Raw genomic sequence first — 15,599 nt, forward strand, 5'->3', positions numbered from 1 at the left:
AGATATGGTCAAACTCAGTTCCTGACCTCCCCTTGGCTGAGATGCAGTGAACCATGACAGCCCTTTTTACCTATCTCAGAACAAAATCAAGCAGGGGAAAAAAGCTGCTTAAGGGGCTCTGCTTCCGAACACACAGCAAGGGCAGTCAGACCCAGGAATATCTGCAACAGCCACACAAACCTCTGCATAGACAGCAATAATGACATGCGGGCAATTATCAGTAAGGCTGATGTTATGGGGGGAAGTCATAAGCAGAAGGAAATTAAAAAGCAAGGTACAAAATAGATGTTTCTCTTTCATCCACACGTACAATTTAGTGATGCCACAGAGTTGTGCAATGCCTGTGATGCTGACAGCAACAGAAACAGGACTGATCTGGGCGACAAGGCTGATGGCATTCCTGTATCAGGTAGCACTGCTGTATAACCTCTGGCAAATGATTTAACTCTCCCAGTCTTTGTGGCCCCTTTTGTTCAAGTCTCTATTAAATCTGTAAAGACAGCAAAAAGTGTCACTAGACTAGATAGATCATTGTCCTGCTTTACTGGGTCCCTTATTTTGGCTGGAAATGCTACCATAACGCAGATAAGTGAAACAAAAATGTGAGGTTTTGGAAGATGTGACATTTGGGGACATAAAGGCACACTGTGCATTCCCCTGCAGAGCTGGGATCCTGCAGTGCCACAAGACTTACTGCTCCATGCCTTTCCTTCAGGCAAGTCTGATTTTGGAAGTGAAGTTACATTACTGGGAGCAGGGAGGGAATAATTCTGTGATAAAAAGAAAGACAGTGACCAGAAACACTAAAGCTTCTACTCAGATTCTGAGGTGAAATACACATAAAAGCATCAGAGGCAGTGCAGAGGTGCGGTATAACCCTGCGATTCTACAATCATTCATAAAGTAGTGAAGCTGAAGAACAAGGAACACGTTTGGGGCTCAGAAGGGGAGAATAAATCACTGAACTGGAGTTTGAAATGCTAGGCTCTTCTGTTGAGCATACCACTCAAGCATCCCCAGCCTCCATCAGATGCCCTGCATACCATACCCGGGTGAATTCAACCATATGTTTGTAGCTAAGCTATGAAATTCATTTGTCAAATCATGGGAGTTTTTGGCACGTTGTCCTGTACTGTATGTGTGGTCTGCTACACTAAAACAGACGTGCAGAGGATTGCAGTGGGTATGTCTATAGGATCCAGAGGCAACACAGCCAACAATTTTGCTTGCTCTAACTCTTAGTGCTGTAATAATGAATGGAGATACAGAGGACTCCAGTCAAAGATGTTTCAGCACAGTTGCTAGGCTTAAAGCCTGCTGAAGGCTGCTGGAACAAGCTATAAATACGTATTTGAGCTCCACGCCAACTGCGTAAACTCAGAAGCTGCCTGCTTCATTTTGGGACTTCATACCCACCAGAGTGTCCGGAGCCTGTTAGACTAGAGGTAAGTCAGTGGCTGGCTAGAGTCACATCTCCCTTGTGAAAGAGGATGTGGAAGACGCTAGGACAACACAAGGGTGGATGACGGATAGGAAATGATTTCTCTGGTGTTTTGAAAGGAAACACATAATCCAGAGTAATGGGCCCTCATTAATCAGGTGGAGGAGTTCTGAGGTGTCAAATCTCGCAAGAACAGCTGGAGGACTTGGAGCCATTCATAAGCTCTTCTTAACTGAACCCTTGGCGTGACATTTGCCCAAATTCTAGATCCCAACTCAAATATCACCACCTTGGCCCATGAACAGTTGCCTAGTGGCTCCGATTCAAGTTGATTCACAACAAAAGATAAATCTTTCTGCTCCTAAAAGGAACAAATTGCTGCTGAGAAATTCTTCTGCCTTATGCAATCTTAGACGGGAGTTTTTTGCAGCAAGAAAAGGTCAGTCCTATTTCTTCACCTCTGAACCTCCATCCCTCTTCCCTGCCATGTAGCTGGCTACAGACACTTTTGCCACCACATTTTTAATACAGGAAGCATTGCAGGAAGGAGGCAGAACTGTCGGGAAAAGGCTTCATTAAAGATTTTGATATAGATCATGACGATGTCATTTTAACAGAGATGATGACGCTGCACGACAAGAAAAATCCAGGATTTCTCTCAGCCTAGCAAGATTATCTTGTCTTCAGAAGGAACTTCAGTTCATGAAGGCCAGCAGGTACCATCTAACCTTTTCCTTGATGAAAACAAGACCCATGAAACTACTGTTACATGGACAAGTGCTGTGATTAGTCCCCTAGTGACAACTCAAAGCCAACTCTAAGGCTGCTTGCTAACACCTCTGGACCCCCAGCAACCTAGCCACCCTTTAAGTTGAGTGCTTGGAGACTCTTTTCAGTTCTTCTAAGATGTACAAACTCTAATAGCATAAATCTTGACAGCCTGCACATTTGGGGCTAGACTGGATCTTCATGAATGCCAAACTATCTCTGTTTCAGTTGAGGATGGCAGAAGAGGACAGGCACTCAGCACTCCTCATCCTCCAACCCCAATTGTATATCCAACCTTCAGGCTCAAGAGGACAAATCAAACTCCTCTGTGAAAGTAACACCCCAGAAAAAGCCGCCACAGCTTCTCCTAGGTAATCTGGAAGATATCCATGTTTCAAATCTGCCCACTAAACCAGCCAGAAAATCATAACAGCATCATCCAGGAAGGATTTATACACAACATCCAAAATGCCTTTCCCCACTTTGGGGATAGCAGTAGATTAAATAAAAAGTAAGTTTTACAAAGTATATGCAATACTCCAGACCACACTCTAATAGAATAACACCTCTGAGTAGAAATCCAGCTATTTACAGGTGTCTTCTAGTGCTATACCGAGGCAGTTGTTCCCCACCTCCCACTCATGTTATATTTATGTGCTAAGTTTCCAATTCCCACTGTTCCAGGCTGAGGTTGTGAGATGGTCTGAGGAGGAACAACAGCCATTTCCCTGAACAGCAGGGGACAGCTCAGCATCAGGCTGGCCCTTCACCAGCATCATCCCTGCGCGTTCCGACCCAACTACTCACCTAAGAGTTGCACGCCACGGGTGAGTCCGTAGACATCAATCAAAGCCCAGAGGGGTTCTGCTGTCCTCACCCCGCTGAAGAAGAGCATCGCAACGGAGTCATTCACCCGATAGAAAACACGTCCTTTCTTGTCCACCCAGAAGGCTATGATGTTTCCCTCATTTGCAAACTCTTCTGGTAAAGCCTTGGCCCAAAAACCACTTTGGGAAACCAAGTCAGGGCATGCGTACTTCGGCAGAGTGTCAGGGTTAATCCTTGATGGATCCTTGGAAGTAAACCCAAGTCGAAGAGCCCCACTCCAGCAACACTGCTTTTTAGTGATCTGCAAAGATAACAGCAGCGATAACAGCATTTGGCACTTGAACATCGACTGAGAGATTACAGGCTCTACACCGAGCACCGATGGCCACTGTGCAGTTGAGCCCATTAGATTTAGGAAACATTTTACCCATCAAACACTGCTATACATTTTTCATCTGCAAGCAACAATGCTGCACACTTAGGATACAATGCACATATTAAAAAAAAAAAAATCAAATTAAATCTTTGCAGAGAGGTGAAATGTAATTACAGCTGTATGATGACTCGCTTCTTTCTAGGGTAATTCCTTTCAGCCTAAGAATCATCCTCTCACAAAATGTGCTAAAGAATGGCCATAAGAGCTTTTATCTCAGCACCGGCAGCAGCAGAGCGCTTCCCCTGTGGTGCTTGGATGATGGGTATCTCATGGCCCAAGGGAAAAGCACTGGCTCCAGAATCACAGTCACCACCATAGGGTTTTTTGAGTTTCCCAGTTGAGTAAAAGACAGTTTTACTCCTGTTTAAGGTTGTCAGATTGGATGAAATCGCAGCCTTGCAGAAGAGGCTGGGGGGGGGGGGCGGGGGGGAAGCAAAATTTAACGTATTTAACTGTATTAAGACATAATTAGGAGGCAATGATAGATGCTGTCTTATGATTGAGGAAAACATATTTATTTCAGCTGTGAGTGGTGTTTTTTAAGATAGGTTGTGCAGATCTACATCCCATCTGTCAGTATCTAGTTAGTGCATCTGGGGTCAGGAACATCTGCTATAGTTTTTGTGTCACATCCACCCTTCTGCACCTGAGAGACAGCAGGACAAAGGATCATAGATGCCTCCAGAGCCTTCTCACAAACACTGAGCCTTGGACTGCAGGGCATCTGAGGGAGCAGGCAGTGGGTCCTAAACACAAGCAGCACACCCAAATCATCACCCAGTTAGAAAGTCCCTTTCTTTCCATGGAAACAGGGAGTCTTCTAGGATTTGTATGGTCCCCAGATGGAGACAATTCCCTTAGAGAATACTTTCTCTCATTTTGTTTTTGGAATATGAACCTGCTGGGAATTGTTCCTCTCAAAGTTATTCAGGCTGTCAGCACCCAGACTATGAAATGAAAGACATAAAGATGCTTTATCCAATCCTGATATGGGGCTGGGATAGTTCCCGCATGTCAATTGAAATGTAATCAGTCTTTTTGTTCATGCACTGAACTTGCTGCAAACATGACAACACTTGAGATTGCCCTCTTCCATCAAAGCCTTGGCAGCCTCAAGCAATTTCACTCTTGGCCATAGGACAAGACCAGAAACATGGATAGGTACCACCTACCAGACGTCACACAAAACTTGCTACCTTACTGTCATTTCCTGCTCTGCCAAAGCACTAATGGCTCAGATGAGTGGCAATGCCAGCGACTGAACTGTGCAGGACTGCAGGACTTTATCCTTAAAGTCTGGCATCAGGCCTTTGTGTCCCAGCTTAGAAGCACAAGATTTCCACAAAGGGATTCTCCAGGACATTTTCTTTAGACTTCTCAGTTCTCTTCTAACCACATTTGTAAATGTTGCATTTTTCTTTCACATGTTCCTCTCCAAGGCAAACCTGTAACACGTGCCCTTGGAGAACAATCTCACAACAAAGTAATTGTTCAAAGCCTAGAGATTTCTGTTTTATAATTAAAGTATCGGAGAAAATAACTCAGAGCTTCAGGAAAAAGTTATCCACAGACAGTTCCCCAGTTAAGCGAAGGCTGTTCCTCATCTCTACTCCGTCCAGCCGAGCATCTAAACTGTTTACATGAAACACTTGAGCACTGACCTCAATCCCAGGAACTACGGGAAGCTCCTGCTTGTGGGATAGACACTGGGGCCAGACCAAAAAGGATTGAAGCAGATTTGCTACTTTGCATGCCTGGCCAGGATCCGATGGGATTATGCATGTCTTAAGTGAAACAGGGGTGAATGGTGTGTGCACATGACAAAATGGGGAATAGATGCAAAAACCAAGAAGACGCCTGGATTATTTATGGCAGCAAATTTACTAAAAGTCCTAAAAGGTTTTGGGTCTGAGATAAATAGGGCCTCATTGTTATTTCTAGAATTTACTCTTTCACAGTCTCTTGCCAATATTTCACAGCAATCACAGGCCTCATGAAGTAAATATTCATATGGTAAGCAAGGCTACGCATGTTCCATGTATTCATCAGCACCTATAAACAGTTCTCAATACAGCCTGACCACAGGCAAACTAATATCCAAAATTAGTAAAAAAACTGCCAAGAATTAGACACAGCTGGACAAAGGGTACAAAGTTTTGCTAAAAAAGGCAATGGTTAATGATCAACCAGATTCTCTCTTTAGCAGCCACTGACAGAAGAAAAGCTTGGGAGATCCACTGGGTACCAGAAGAGGAGGAAAAGATATAGCCTGCATCCCAACTGCTAAACCATGGGTACTTACACTAAAGCTCCCGCTCTTGTGCCTTTTGCCACCTTTGACAATCTCACCTCACTCCCTACCAGAGCCCTGAGTTACACAGAAGAAACTACTCTGGGACATATATCATGGAGACAAAGAAAGAAAGTTTCCTGCCCCCTCTCCCCCCCAATCCTGGCTACCTGATGGCATTCACAAAGAAATCTCAGAATAAAACCCAAGACACAAGACCAAAGAAACAGAATGGTATCTCCTGACTTCTTTCTTCTAGTTTTTCCAAGGGAGTTCAGATTTTATATGACCTGAATAATTTGGTTTATGGTTAGTCTTTAGCTGGTAAGAAGATTTAACACACCATTTTCCACAGGCATGCACAATAACAAGGCAATTGCAGGATAGACTTATCAGAAGACCAAAGATGTTTTCACATTTCCATCCATCCCTAGAGTGCTGAAGCCTGTTGATTACTCCCATGAGATCTTACATTTAGACTCAGCAGGAGTTCTGCTCATAAATCCATTGCGCAAAGATGAAAGATTTGCCTGCATATTCTTCACATGTTATGCAAGCTAAAATCCTAAAATATACAGTGATAAACAAGTGTGAATTTCCTGAGATAGCTACATTGTTTCAGAATGAAGAAGGAATAACCCAGAACCTTTGCCTAAACCACTAAACCCACTCAAATCTTTGATGGTGTTTTCAAAAATGAAGTGCTGCTTTCATCTCCTCCCAAACAATTTTTCACAGTTGTTTGTCCAAACTGCTGGCCAACATGGAAAAAAATCCCATTAGGCAACATGAGGGAGTCCTACTGGGTTTCTAGTCTGAACGGAAGCAGTAAGATTGCCACAGGAAACACAGCAAACCTGGAGGAGGGATAGGACCTATGGTCCTGAGCCTGAAATCACTGAAATTTCTCTATAGTTTCAAAAGGAGGCATATTCCTTGTTTCTTGCTCCTTTCCTGGCTGTGAGCATAGAGGCAGGGAAGGCTGATACACTGGAGTAGGTCCCAGCAATCTGGGACCTCTAGCAAAGGGTGACAGCAGGAACATTCAGAGTCAGTAGCTATATGGAGAAAAAACCCTGGAAAACTCCTTGCGTGTAAATGAAGGATTTGCAGGTGGGTCTTTCCTGTATGCCATGAACTGAAGTCTGCCAAAGAGTTATTTTGTGCCAGTGAAATGCACAGAATCAGCTAAGAACAGAAATACTTTGTCCCATAAGCTAGAGGGCATAAAGATTGTTAAACATCTGTGGACGACGTGCAAAGGGCCACAAGGTCCTTCTAGATGCTAACAGCCTAAAAGAGCTTCAATTCCTAAGGGGACTGATTAATTTCTTCATCAGGACGCAGTGGTCGGATGCACATGAAGGCATGCTGTCTTAGAGAAGCTGAACTTCCCATGGCAGCTGCACCACGAGGGCTACCAACTCCATTCTCTTGGCCACCACAGACACAAAGGAAGTGAAATTGGCCTCTGTCAGTGAGAAAAATGTGACACCTGCAATGTTCTCTCCTCTGACCTTAATGCTGTTGGCAGCTGATTCAACAAAGCAGTCAGCAGACTGCCAAAAAAATGCTTTTCTTAGACAGCAACTGTGACTGCACTGACTGCTCCCTTCATCCTTTCAGCAAAAACCTTTTATCTTCCCTGCCAAGCACACGAGTAAGAACCTCCACTTCCAGGTCCTTTTCATCTCTTACCCTTAGGCAGCGGAAAGGCTGACTCCTGCCTCCACGAGACCAGTCCTCTGTGCTGCCTTGTTTAAGGAAGAAAAGGGCTCATTTTGGAACTGGACGTGTTAACTAACTCCTCACCTTCCTTCAGTTCACCCAGTAAAACTCCTCTGCAGGATGCATGAAAACCCTAGAGGACACACTAGCTAGAGAGATACTGAAGCTTCTGCCTTTCAGACTGACCAATACAGCCCTTTTTTGTTGCAGTTCTCCAAGCAGTCTCAACTTAATCTGTCGTTCCTTGTCAGACATCCAGCCAAGCTCTTTCTGAGCATGAATTTCCCTTTTCTTCTCAGTTTCTACAACAGTCTGTACTAATAGGTACAAGAAGTATGATGACAAAAGCAGAACTACCAACAAAGACTGCAGATCTTCAAGGGCAAAACCTGACAACTGTGCCTTTCAAGGAAGGACTAAAGATCTGGTGCAAGCACCAAAGCCTGGTACACCCCAACAGTCACTCACAGCAGCTCACAAGACAGTAAGGAAAGGTATCATTTACTCACCTTAAGCCTGACTTGTTCATAAATAACAATGGGCCTGTTGCTGAAGGTAATGGCATTGCAGAAGCTAGCCTGGCGCTTCACTGCCTTCTGTGTTGTGTCCATGATGATTTGGGATCCCTTTGTGTGGGGATGGAAAAGCAGAGGGCTGATGGACAGAACTCCACACTGCGGGATGGGAAGACAGTGCTTCTGCTTGTGGTGGCATCGGTGGGAGGAAGTCGAAAATGACCCACCTATGGAATCTGAAAGCAAAATGGGGAAAAAAGGTTTCAAATCTGCTGTGGACAAAAAACCTTCATTGCAAAAGAAAAGCAGGAGTACTTCAGAGGGGAACTATAGATCAAAATAAACGTTAGTCAAATCCTCACTCTGTAAATCACTAAGCATTTCCAGAGGATCTTGAACAATAAAAGGCCAGACGGATATAAAATGATCCATCTGGACAGTCTGATAGTACTAAGAGTGACATGGAGAACGCAGGCCAACACCCAAATCACACGCCATTTTCAGGTCACATATCAGAAGAGAGGGCAAGAATTGGTTCCAAAACTGGAACAAAGCACGTGTGAAGTTGCTATATCAAAGCTGTCACATTTAGGGAGAATCTTCCACATCCAGAGAACTCCCATACAACTTTACCATTTCTCTCACTCCTCCTTTACAAGGGCAACTCCATCAATTCCTGCCTCCAACCTTGCTAAGCACCGGCTCAGACACATACATTGCTATTTTATACTCAAGTACCACTCAACAATAACACAACTGGATTCCTTGAACCACCATCCATTCTCCATTCTCTCTTCTCCACTGATGGGAACCTCAGCTGAGATCCCACTTGTCATGGAGGCACTGATCAGCATGATATGATTACAGACAGGAAAGTGAAGACGGAGAAAGGCTACAAAACAGGGAGGAGATTGTCTTTCTCTAACCAAGGCCATACACAAAGAGTCAATGCACAACCAGTACAGTCACGACAGAGGCTTTGTTCAAGAACGAATGGATGCATGAGTTTGTTTTCAACAGAGAGCCTACAGCAGTTCAAGCACAAAGCAATCATTATACTGAACACAAGTCATCTGCTGCCTTTTCCTTGTGAGCACATAAACACTACATTATGTACATATGTTTGGGAGGAGATGTTCATAGATTTGAAAACAAAGTATCAACAGAATAGGATTAGATAGACTCAAGGATGCCCCAAAAGCAAATATGACCTTAACAATGTGGTGGTTCGGGCTGCAAAGATGCATGACTAAACAGTATAGTTTAAAACTCCATTCCTGAAACATGCAAACTACAGACGCTAATTATATACATTTTTCACACAAATTAATTGCTGATAGTTATGTCTCTATATAGCTACTATAAAATAACACACCTCCTGTGTAATTCTTGACTTTGTAATAAAAAGCCTGGAACCTATTCCTCCCAGCCTTTGGAGTAGTTTTAGCTTGTAGCTCCGTGGAAGCTGTAATGGCACATGCTCAGGGTTAGCCTGAATAACTACCAAGAGAACATGAAACTCTGGTTTCTGATGAGAACATTTTAATTCTTCAGCATCAGTTACTCCAGCCTTCTGCTCTCATCTCCTTGCTGTTTTTTTTCCTCACATTTTCAGCAGCAGTGCTATCTCTTCAGAACTGAGCAGAGGCCAGACAAACAGGACTTTAAAAAATGTTATTAACGCTTTAAGGGAGAGATTAACCAAATGGGAGTTATTTGATGCCAAAAATTACATGGAATAAGTCATCTTCCTTCTCGTGTTCCTCACACATGGAAGAGGATAAATAAGGTGCAGAGTACCACGAAAAAGTAGAGGTGCACCTGAGCAGGCAGAGGTCAGAGAAGGAAACCTTTAGGAGGAACAGACTGCACAGAAGAGGCAGCTTGACGTAGGGAACATGGGGATGAAGCAGCTCACACGAGCCTGACCTCTTCTCCTTGGGCGTGCTACTAAGGTGGGATAATGCACCCTGACTCTCCCCACAGCCCAGAGTGGGTAGTCAGAAGATAACACAAGCAGCAGCAGCCCCATAGAGAGAATCTTCTGAAGCTACTTCCTAAGACCTGCTTAATTAGAGGCTATCTTGTGCCCTAAAGAACAGGAGGCTGTATCCCTTCCAGTATCGCCAGCTTTTTTCCAAACCAGATGTTCACTATTACCATCTCTCTGGAACTCTGTTAAGCCCTCAGCTTTAATGATACCTTGCTGACGAGTTCCTCAGGCCTAATGGTAATTTGCAAAGAAGTATTTCCTTTATCACTGTAAACATGATGCTATTCACCACCACAATTGGTTATGAACCAGAGCCAACAAAAGTAGTCTACATAACCTTCCTCCACTCCACCTCCCTAGGTGGGTCATGTTGGTCTGTAGGGACAAGACCATTGACAGACAGTCAAAGCAAATCATCCCAAGCTCTCTTTTGGCAGGTTTTTTTCAGGCTGCTGGATCTTCTCATTACTCATCTCTTCAATGTCTCTCTCTTCCTTCTACATCCTTTTTTTACAGGTAAAATGACTAAAAGTAAGCATCTTGTGTACAAACTTCTAATCCTAAGTTTTCCAGCTTCTCTAAAATATATATAAAGTCACAATCATTTCTGAAACAAGACATGTACTGAAGGATATAATCAATCACTAGAGACAATAAAGAGCCAAAGGATCCATAGAAAAACATGAAAAACTTTCCCTGGTCATCTCCAGTCCTGTCTTTTTCAACACCTCTTTGATAGTTTCTAGGGGTGTATAAATCTCAAAGAGAAGCTGCTACTAGTGAATATACATTCAATTCACGCTGTCCTTGTACCCAGATCTGAATTTTGTAGCTCAGACTTTTTGCTAGCAGTCACTCACCAAAACAAAGTCATGCAGAACAAAGGCATGCACATTTTAATTCGTCTGTCTCAATATCTCAGTGCTCTAATTTTAGTGGATAACTTGACTGTGATTATAATAACTACCGCTCCTCTCCACAGGGCACTATGCCCTTTTAAAATACCATAATGGAGTCAACAACACTGCCCATATCTTTCAAAACAGGTTCTGATAACAACATTGCATGTCTAGAGCATCTGCTGGAGCAGTGTTACAGAGCCATAGGGTCCTGTCTGACCCCACAGAAGAGATGTTACAGGGATGCTTATTTGCTGTTGACAGTTTGGCACTGCTACACGAGAATTGGGCAAAACCACCCCAGACCAACACCTGCAGGACAAGTGCCCGCCCTGCACAGAGACGAAACACAGGGCTACCATGATGTACAGGAATCAAAGAAACCACCCCAGAATCAGTTTTCACAGGTTGATTATGCAAATCTTCTTGCTCCCAAATACAATGACTCTTGCATGATGAGCATGCTTGGCGTAAGAACCAGAAAAGGTCTTAATTTTCAGAAGTGCAACTTTTTATTAATGGGGTTTTGTATCTTGCAAAGGCTTGGAAAAGTTACAAAGCAACAGGCCAAATACAAAGGTTGTTGCTCACTTCTTCAGGGCAGCATGCCCACTCCAAAAGGAGGAGACACCAGGCAAATTCAGATGGTAACAAAAGCACCTAAGACTGGACTTAGAGAGTAAAGTGACGCTTTAGAAACTTAGACTGGTGAGATACATCACTGTCCTTAGTTGGCCAGTTAAAAGTAAATCATCTGCTTAAAGGTTTTGTTCACACTGGCCTTGAGCTGGTCTCTCCCATTCCCTCGCTTAAGCAAGGGACCTCCACATTATTTTGACATCCTCAGCCTTTCCTCCCAGCAGTGGTGGCACAATACACCTGGGGCCCTTGCAGTAGGTTTCAATTTTTTATTTTTTTTTTTACGTAAAAGAATTGAATGGAACATTCAAACCCAGAGTTTCAGTCAGCAAAATAAGCAAAAGATCTGCTGATTTCACAGCAACCATGCAAGACACCATTAACTGAGAGTCTGTCCCAGACTTCTCCCCTCCCACAACCTGATTTATCAGTCATCTACAAAAGTGAAGTGAATGCTTGAAACATAAATTTCAAACAAAGAAATATGTGAAAGAAGGCTGAAATCTAAGGACATGTTCAAGGGTACTTCAGGTTTACCACTCTCACTCCACAACATAACACAACTTCCCCCTGAGAAGCAGGAGTTATGGTATCTTGTGACGAAAGTCACAAGAGCAAAATCATGCCTATCTGAAAACAGCCTTTGTGTCAAAGTGCTGCGAATCCAGACACGCACCATGGACCCTTGTACAGATTTCCAGGTTTTACATTGAGGGTCACAAAGAACCGCATCTGCTCACTCTTATGGTTTTAAAGACTGGACAGACTTCAGTTACTAATTTATGCCTAATAACCGATGCTGTTTCAACTATTTCATTCAGTACTGGGCTTGAACCCTAAACACAGCCTGCCCCTAATGCCATGAGCCCTGCCAAGCGGTAATGCAGCACTTGCTCCCCTGAGCGTGGGATGGATCTTCTGAAACCTTTAGGAGACATTACGTGAACCACAATGTGAAGCACTCTGTATCACTTTGCCTTCAGATGTCCCATTCTTAAGTGCATCCTTCTTGGACCCCTGTTTGAGAAAGCAGAATATTGTCCCAAAAGGCAGCACACTTCTGCCTCCATGTGCATTAGATCTCCCTGGTCTCCTGGATTCTCAAGGCCTGAGCAGCATCCACAAACTATATAAAAGGTAGCACTGGATGTTCTCAGCTTAGCAAAATGCATCCTAAAGCCTGTTAGGGGTTTTCATCATAAGCATTCATGCTCTGCAAACATTAGGAATAATCCTAAAGGCCTGAGATTTCTTAAATGCTGCAAGAAATGACTGGATTTAATTTATTTTAAATATATTTTTCCAGTTGAAAAAAAAACGTAGATAGGCAGCTATCAGAATAGTGTTGAAACTCATTTCAGACTAGAAAACTATCTGCAAGGTATTTAAGATAAACTTATTTGAGCATGTGAAATAAGTGGCATTCAGAATTGAAAGAGAAAAGGCTACTTCAAAACAGAGCTAAGGGAGTGACATGCACTAGAAAATGAGAAAAACAAATCCCTGTCCACCTGGAGAGGAGAGGTCTGGGGTTGGTGACAGGGGGCCTGCAGCTCAGTGAAAAAGTGGATGGGAAAAAACACCACACTATGAAAGGAGAAAAGGGTTTCAAAATGATTACATTATCAAAAGAGGCTAACAGAGAGCGCTTTATCCGGCAGGTGGTTGTACTGTATATACATTTAAAAGGAAGGATTCTGGGAAGGAAGAAAATGAAATCATTTGCAGACATGGGGAACACAAGGGAAGCCCAGGGACACGCATATGGTACAGTAGAAAAAACCCTTGCCCTGAGAGAATACTGCACATCCTTTCCAAAGCTGGATGGTTACTATCAGCAGAGGGAGGAACAACTATGAGGTAAATGCTCATAAACCTTACTGCTTTTTGAGGTGTTCCCATACTTTCAGGAATTATGTGAAATACAGTGTAACTAGTTACGCTGCTCCTTCATATTTGCTGATAAAGTTCAAATGGAGAAACACACAATGAATTGGTTGTGGTAGGCTTTGCAAATGGGTTCTTAAAAACATACTTCAAGATACAGTTTACTAAAAATAAATATTAACTTAACAGCAGCGGAAACTGAAAAGGGGTTGCAAATCTTGTTTTCTCACATGCAGCCTGACCCAGGGCATGTGCACAGAAGAGAGGGAACCATAAATTAATGCAAATGAAAAACAAAGGTTTCTTCACTGCTTTTAAAAATGTTTGCTGTTCTTGAAGGAATAAGTAATCACGTTACCTCCAGCCTATATCCAAGTGTCTTTGTGCCTGTTATGATGACAATAGCCCTATCGGGTTGCTGTCACCACAATGAAATACTCATAATTACAAGATGACCAGGAAACAAAGCTTTGCTCTTCCATAAAGACAGGCTATAGCTTTGCTGGTGTTGGGGCATTCAATGATAGAAATGCAAAGGGTTAATTCTGGAGTATTGAATCCAGAACGCTTGAAGCTATAAGCATCTTGGGTTAAAGTTTAGTGAATTAGGGACATATCTACATGGTGGATCTGAGCCAGCAGGTCAGACGTAGCGCTCTCATCCAAGACTCCAAAACAAGTCAAAGCCAAAACATAACTTATTTTCATCTGCGCTATTTTAACAGTGATGAGATGTATCAAGAGAGTAGCTTCGTGCATAGTGTAAGATTTTCCATTTAAATTGCAAGCTACGAGACGAGGCAGGTGCAGACAGACCACATGCACATGAAAGGAGATAATAGCAGTCAGGGTGGGGCTTGGAGTTGAGCATTTTTTTCTTTTTTTTTTTTTTTTGATGAAAAAGCAAAGCTATGTCTAAAGTAACAGATCTGAAAGACAAAAAGGGTGGTTTTACAGACATCTATGAGAAGGCTCTGCATTTAAAAAGTAGGCAATAGGAGCTGGAGTTGATTGCAAGATGATCCACAATGGATCCATCTTTCAAACCTGACTGAACGGTGATAGGGTGTTGTTAGTTTGTGAGGAGCCTTCAAAGTGAAGAAGCTGATTTTTAATTTCATCGAGAAAAATAAAACTAGAGAAAGAGATGCAAAAAGTGACAGTAAGGACACAGGGTATGAAAACAGGCATAATAGGAGTAATTTGGAATAAATACAAGCTTGGCAAGACTTTGTCAATGGCAGAAGAGAGAAGACTGAGGCCTGCAGAAAGGAAAGGAAGGGGAAAGGCTGTATCCTGAAGATGAGACAGATGCAGGTAAAATCTGCAAGACTCGGGACACTGATGTGTTTGAGCACATTTAGGAGGATGGGCTGAAACAGCAAATATCATTTCCTCTGCCTCTCTACTCTGCTGGGATGTGCATTTGCCTTCTATCACATGCGGTGCAGTGGCTGAGGTGATAATTTCAGGGTGGGGGGTGTGGTTTTGCTGAACCCATTCACTCACAAGTCTCTGGTTACAACTTGAATGTGATGAAGTTTTACGAAGACTTGCTTGAAGACGATGCTGAGGCTATGAGTATTAGTAAGAGTCAGAAGGATGGTAATTTTTATACAGGGCGAAAAAAGAAGGTAAAAGAGCTGAGGAACGACAGGAGAATAAGAGCTCTGTTTTGCTTATATCAAGTCTAAGTTGTTTGTAGTATTTTATTAAAAAAGAAAAAAAACCATCCAGAGCAAAGATCTAGGTTGGCTAAAGGAGACTTCAGTACTACAGAGGAGAGATGAATCTGCAAATTAATTGTAGGAAGAGTAGAGCTGAATTAATGGTTGTGGTTGAAATTACCTAGAAAGTGATGAGAATAGAGGAGTCTCTACCAGATGTGGGAAGGAAGATGAGGAAGACCTTGGAAATGCAGAGCAGGGAGGAAGAGAGGACAGCAGAGAGAGGCTGAGCTGGGGAGATAAAACCTCATGCACACCATCTCCAGGAGTAACAAATCCAGCTGACAGCACAGCAAATGCTTAAAAAAATACCAAGCACAATGGAGGTGGCTGATTATGCCCTTTTTTTTGTGAAGAAAATATCAGATTAGGAGAGAGATGTGTGAATATTTAGGTATTTCTATACGCACGTTCTCCAGAAGAAACCCCTTCTCCTTATAAATGAATT

At 43.0% G+C, this 15,599-nt stretch overlaps 1 protein-coding gene across 3 annotated transcripts in view; it reads right to left on the bottom strand.

Annotated features, from left to right (window-relative positions):
* The window catches only part of NEURL1 (neuralized E3 ubiquitin protein ligase 1), a 161,990-nt gene that overhangs the window by 60,241 nt on the left and 86,150 nt on the right, over window positions 1–15,599 (bottom strand). For all 3 annotated transcript variants that reach the window (XM_054071238.1, XM_054071240.1, XM_054071239.1), the window contains exons 2-3: window positions 8,001–8,242; window positions 3,017–3,338 (exon numbers count right to left, since the gene is read on the bottom strand). In XM_054071238.1, coding sequence (XP_053927213.1) covers window positions 3,017–3,338; window positions 8,001–8,242 — 564 coding nt within the window. The remainder of the gene's footprint in view (window positions 1–3,016; window positions 3,339–8,000; window positions 8,243–15,599) is intronic.

This window comes from Cuculus canorus, chromosome 7 (genome assembly GCF_017976375.1).
Source record: "Cuculus canorus isolate bCucCan1 chromosome 7, bCucCan1.pri, whole genome shotgun sequence".
Taxonomy (NCBI): domain Eukaryota; kingdom Metazoa; phylum Chordata; class Aves; order Cuculiformes; family Cuculidae; genus Cuculus; species Cuculus canorus.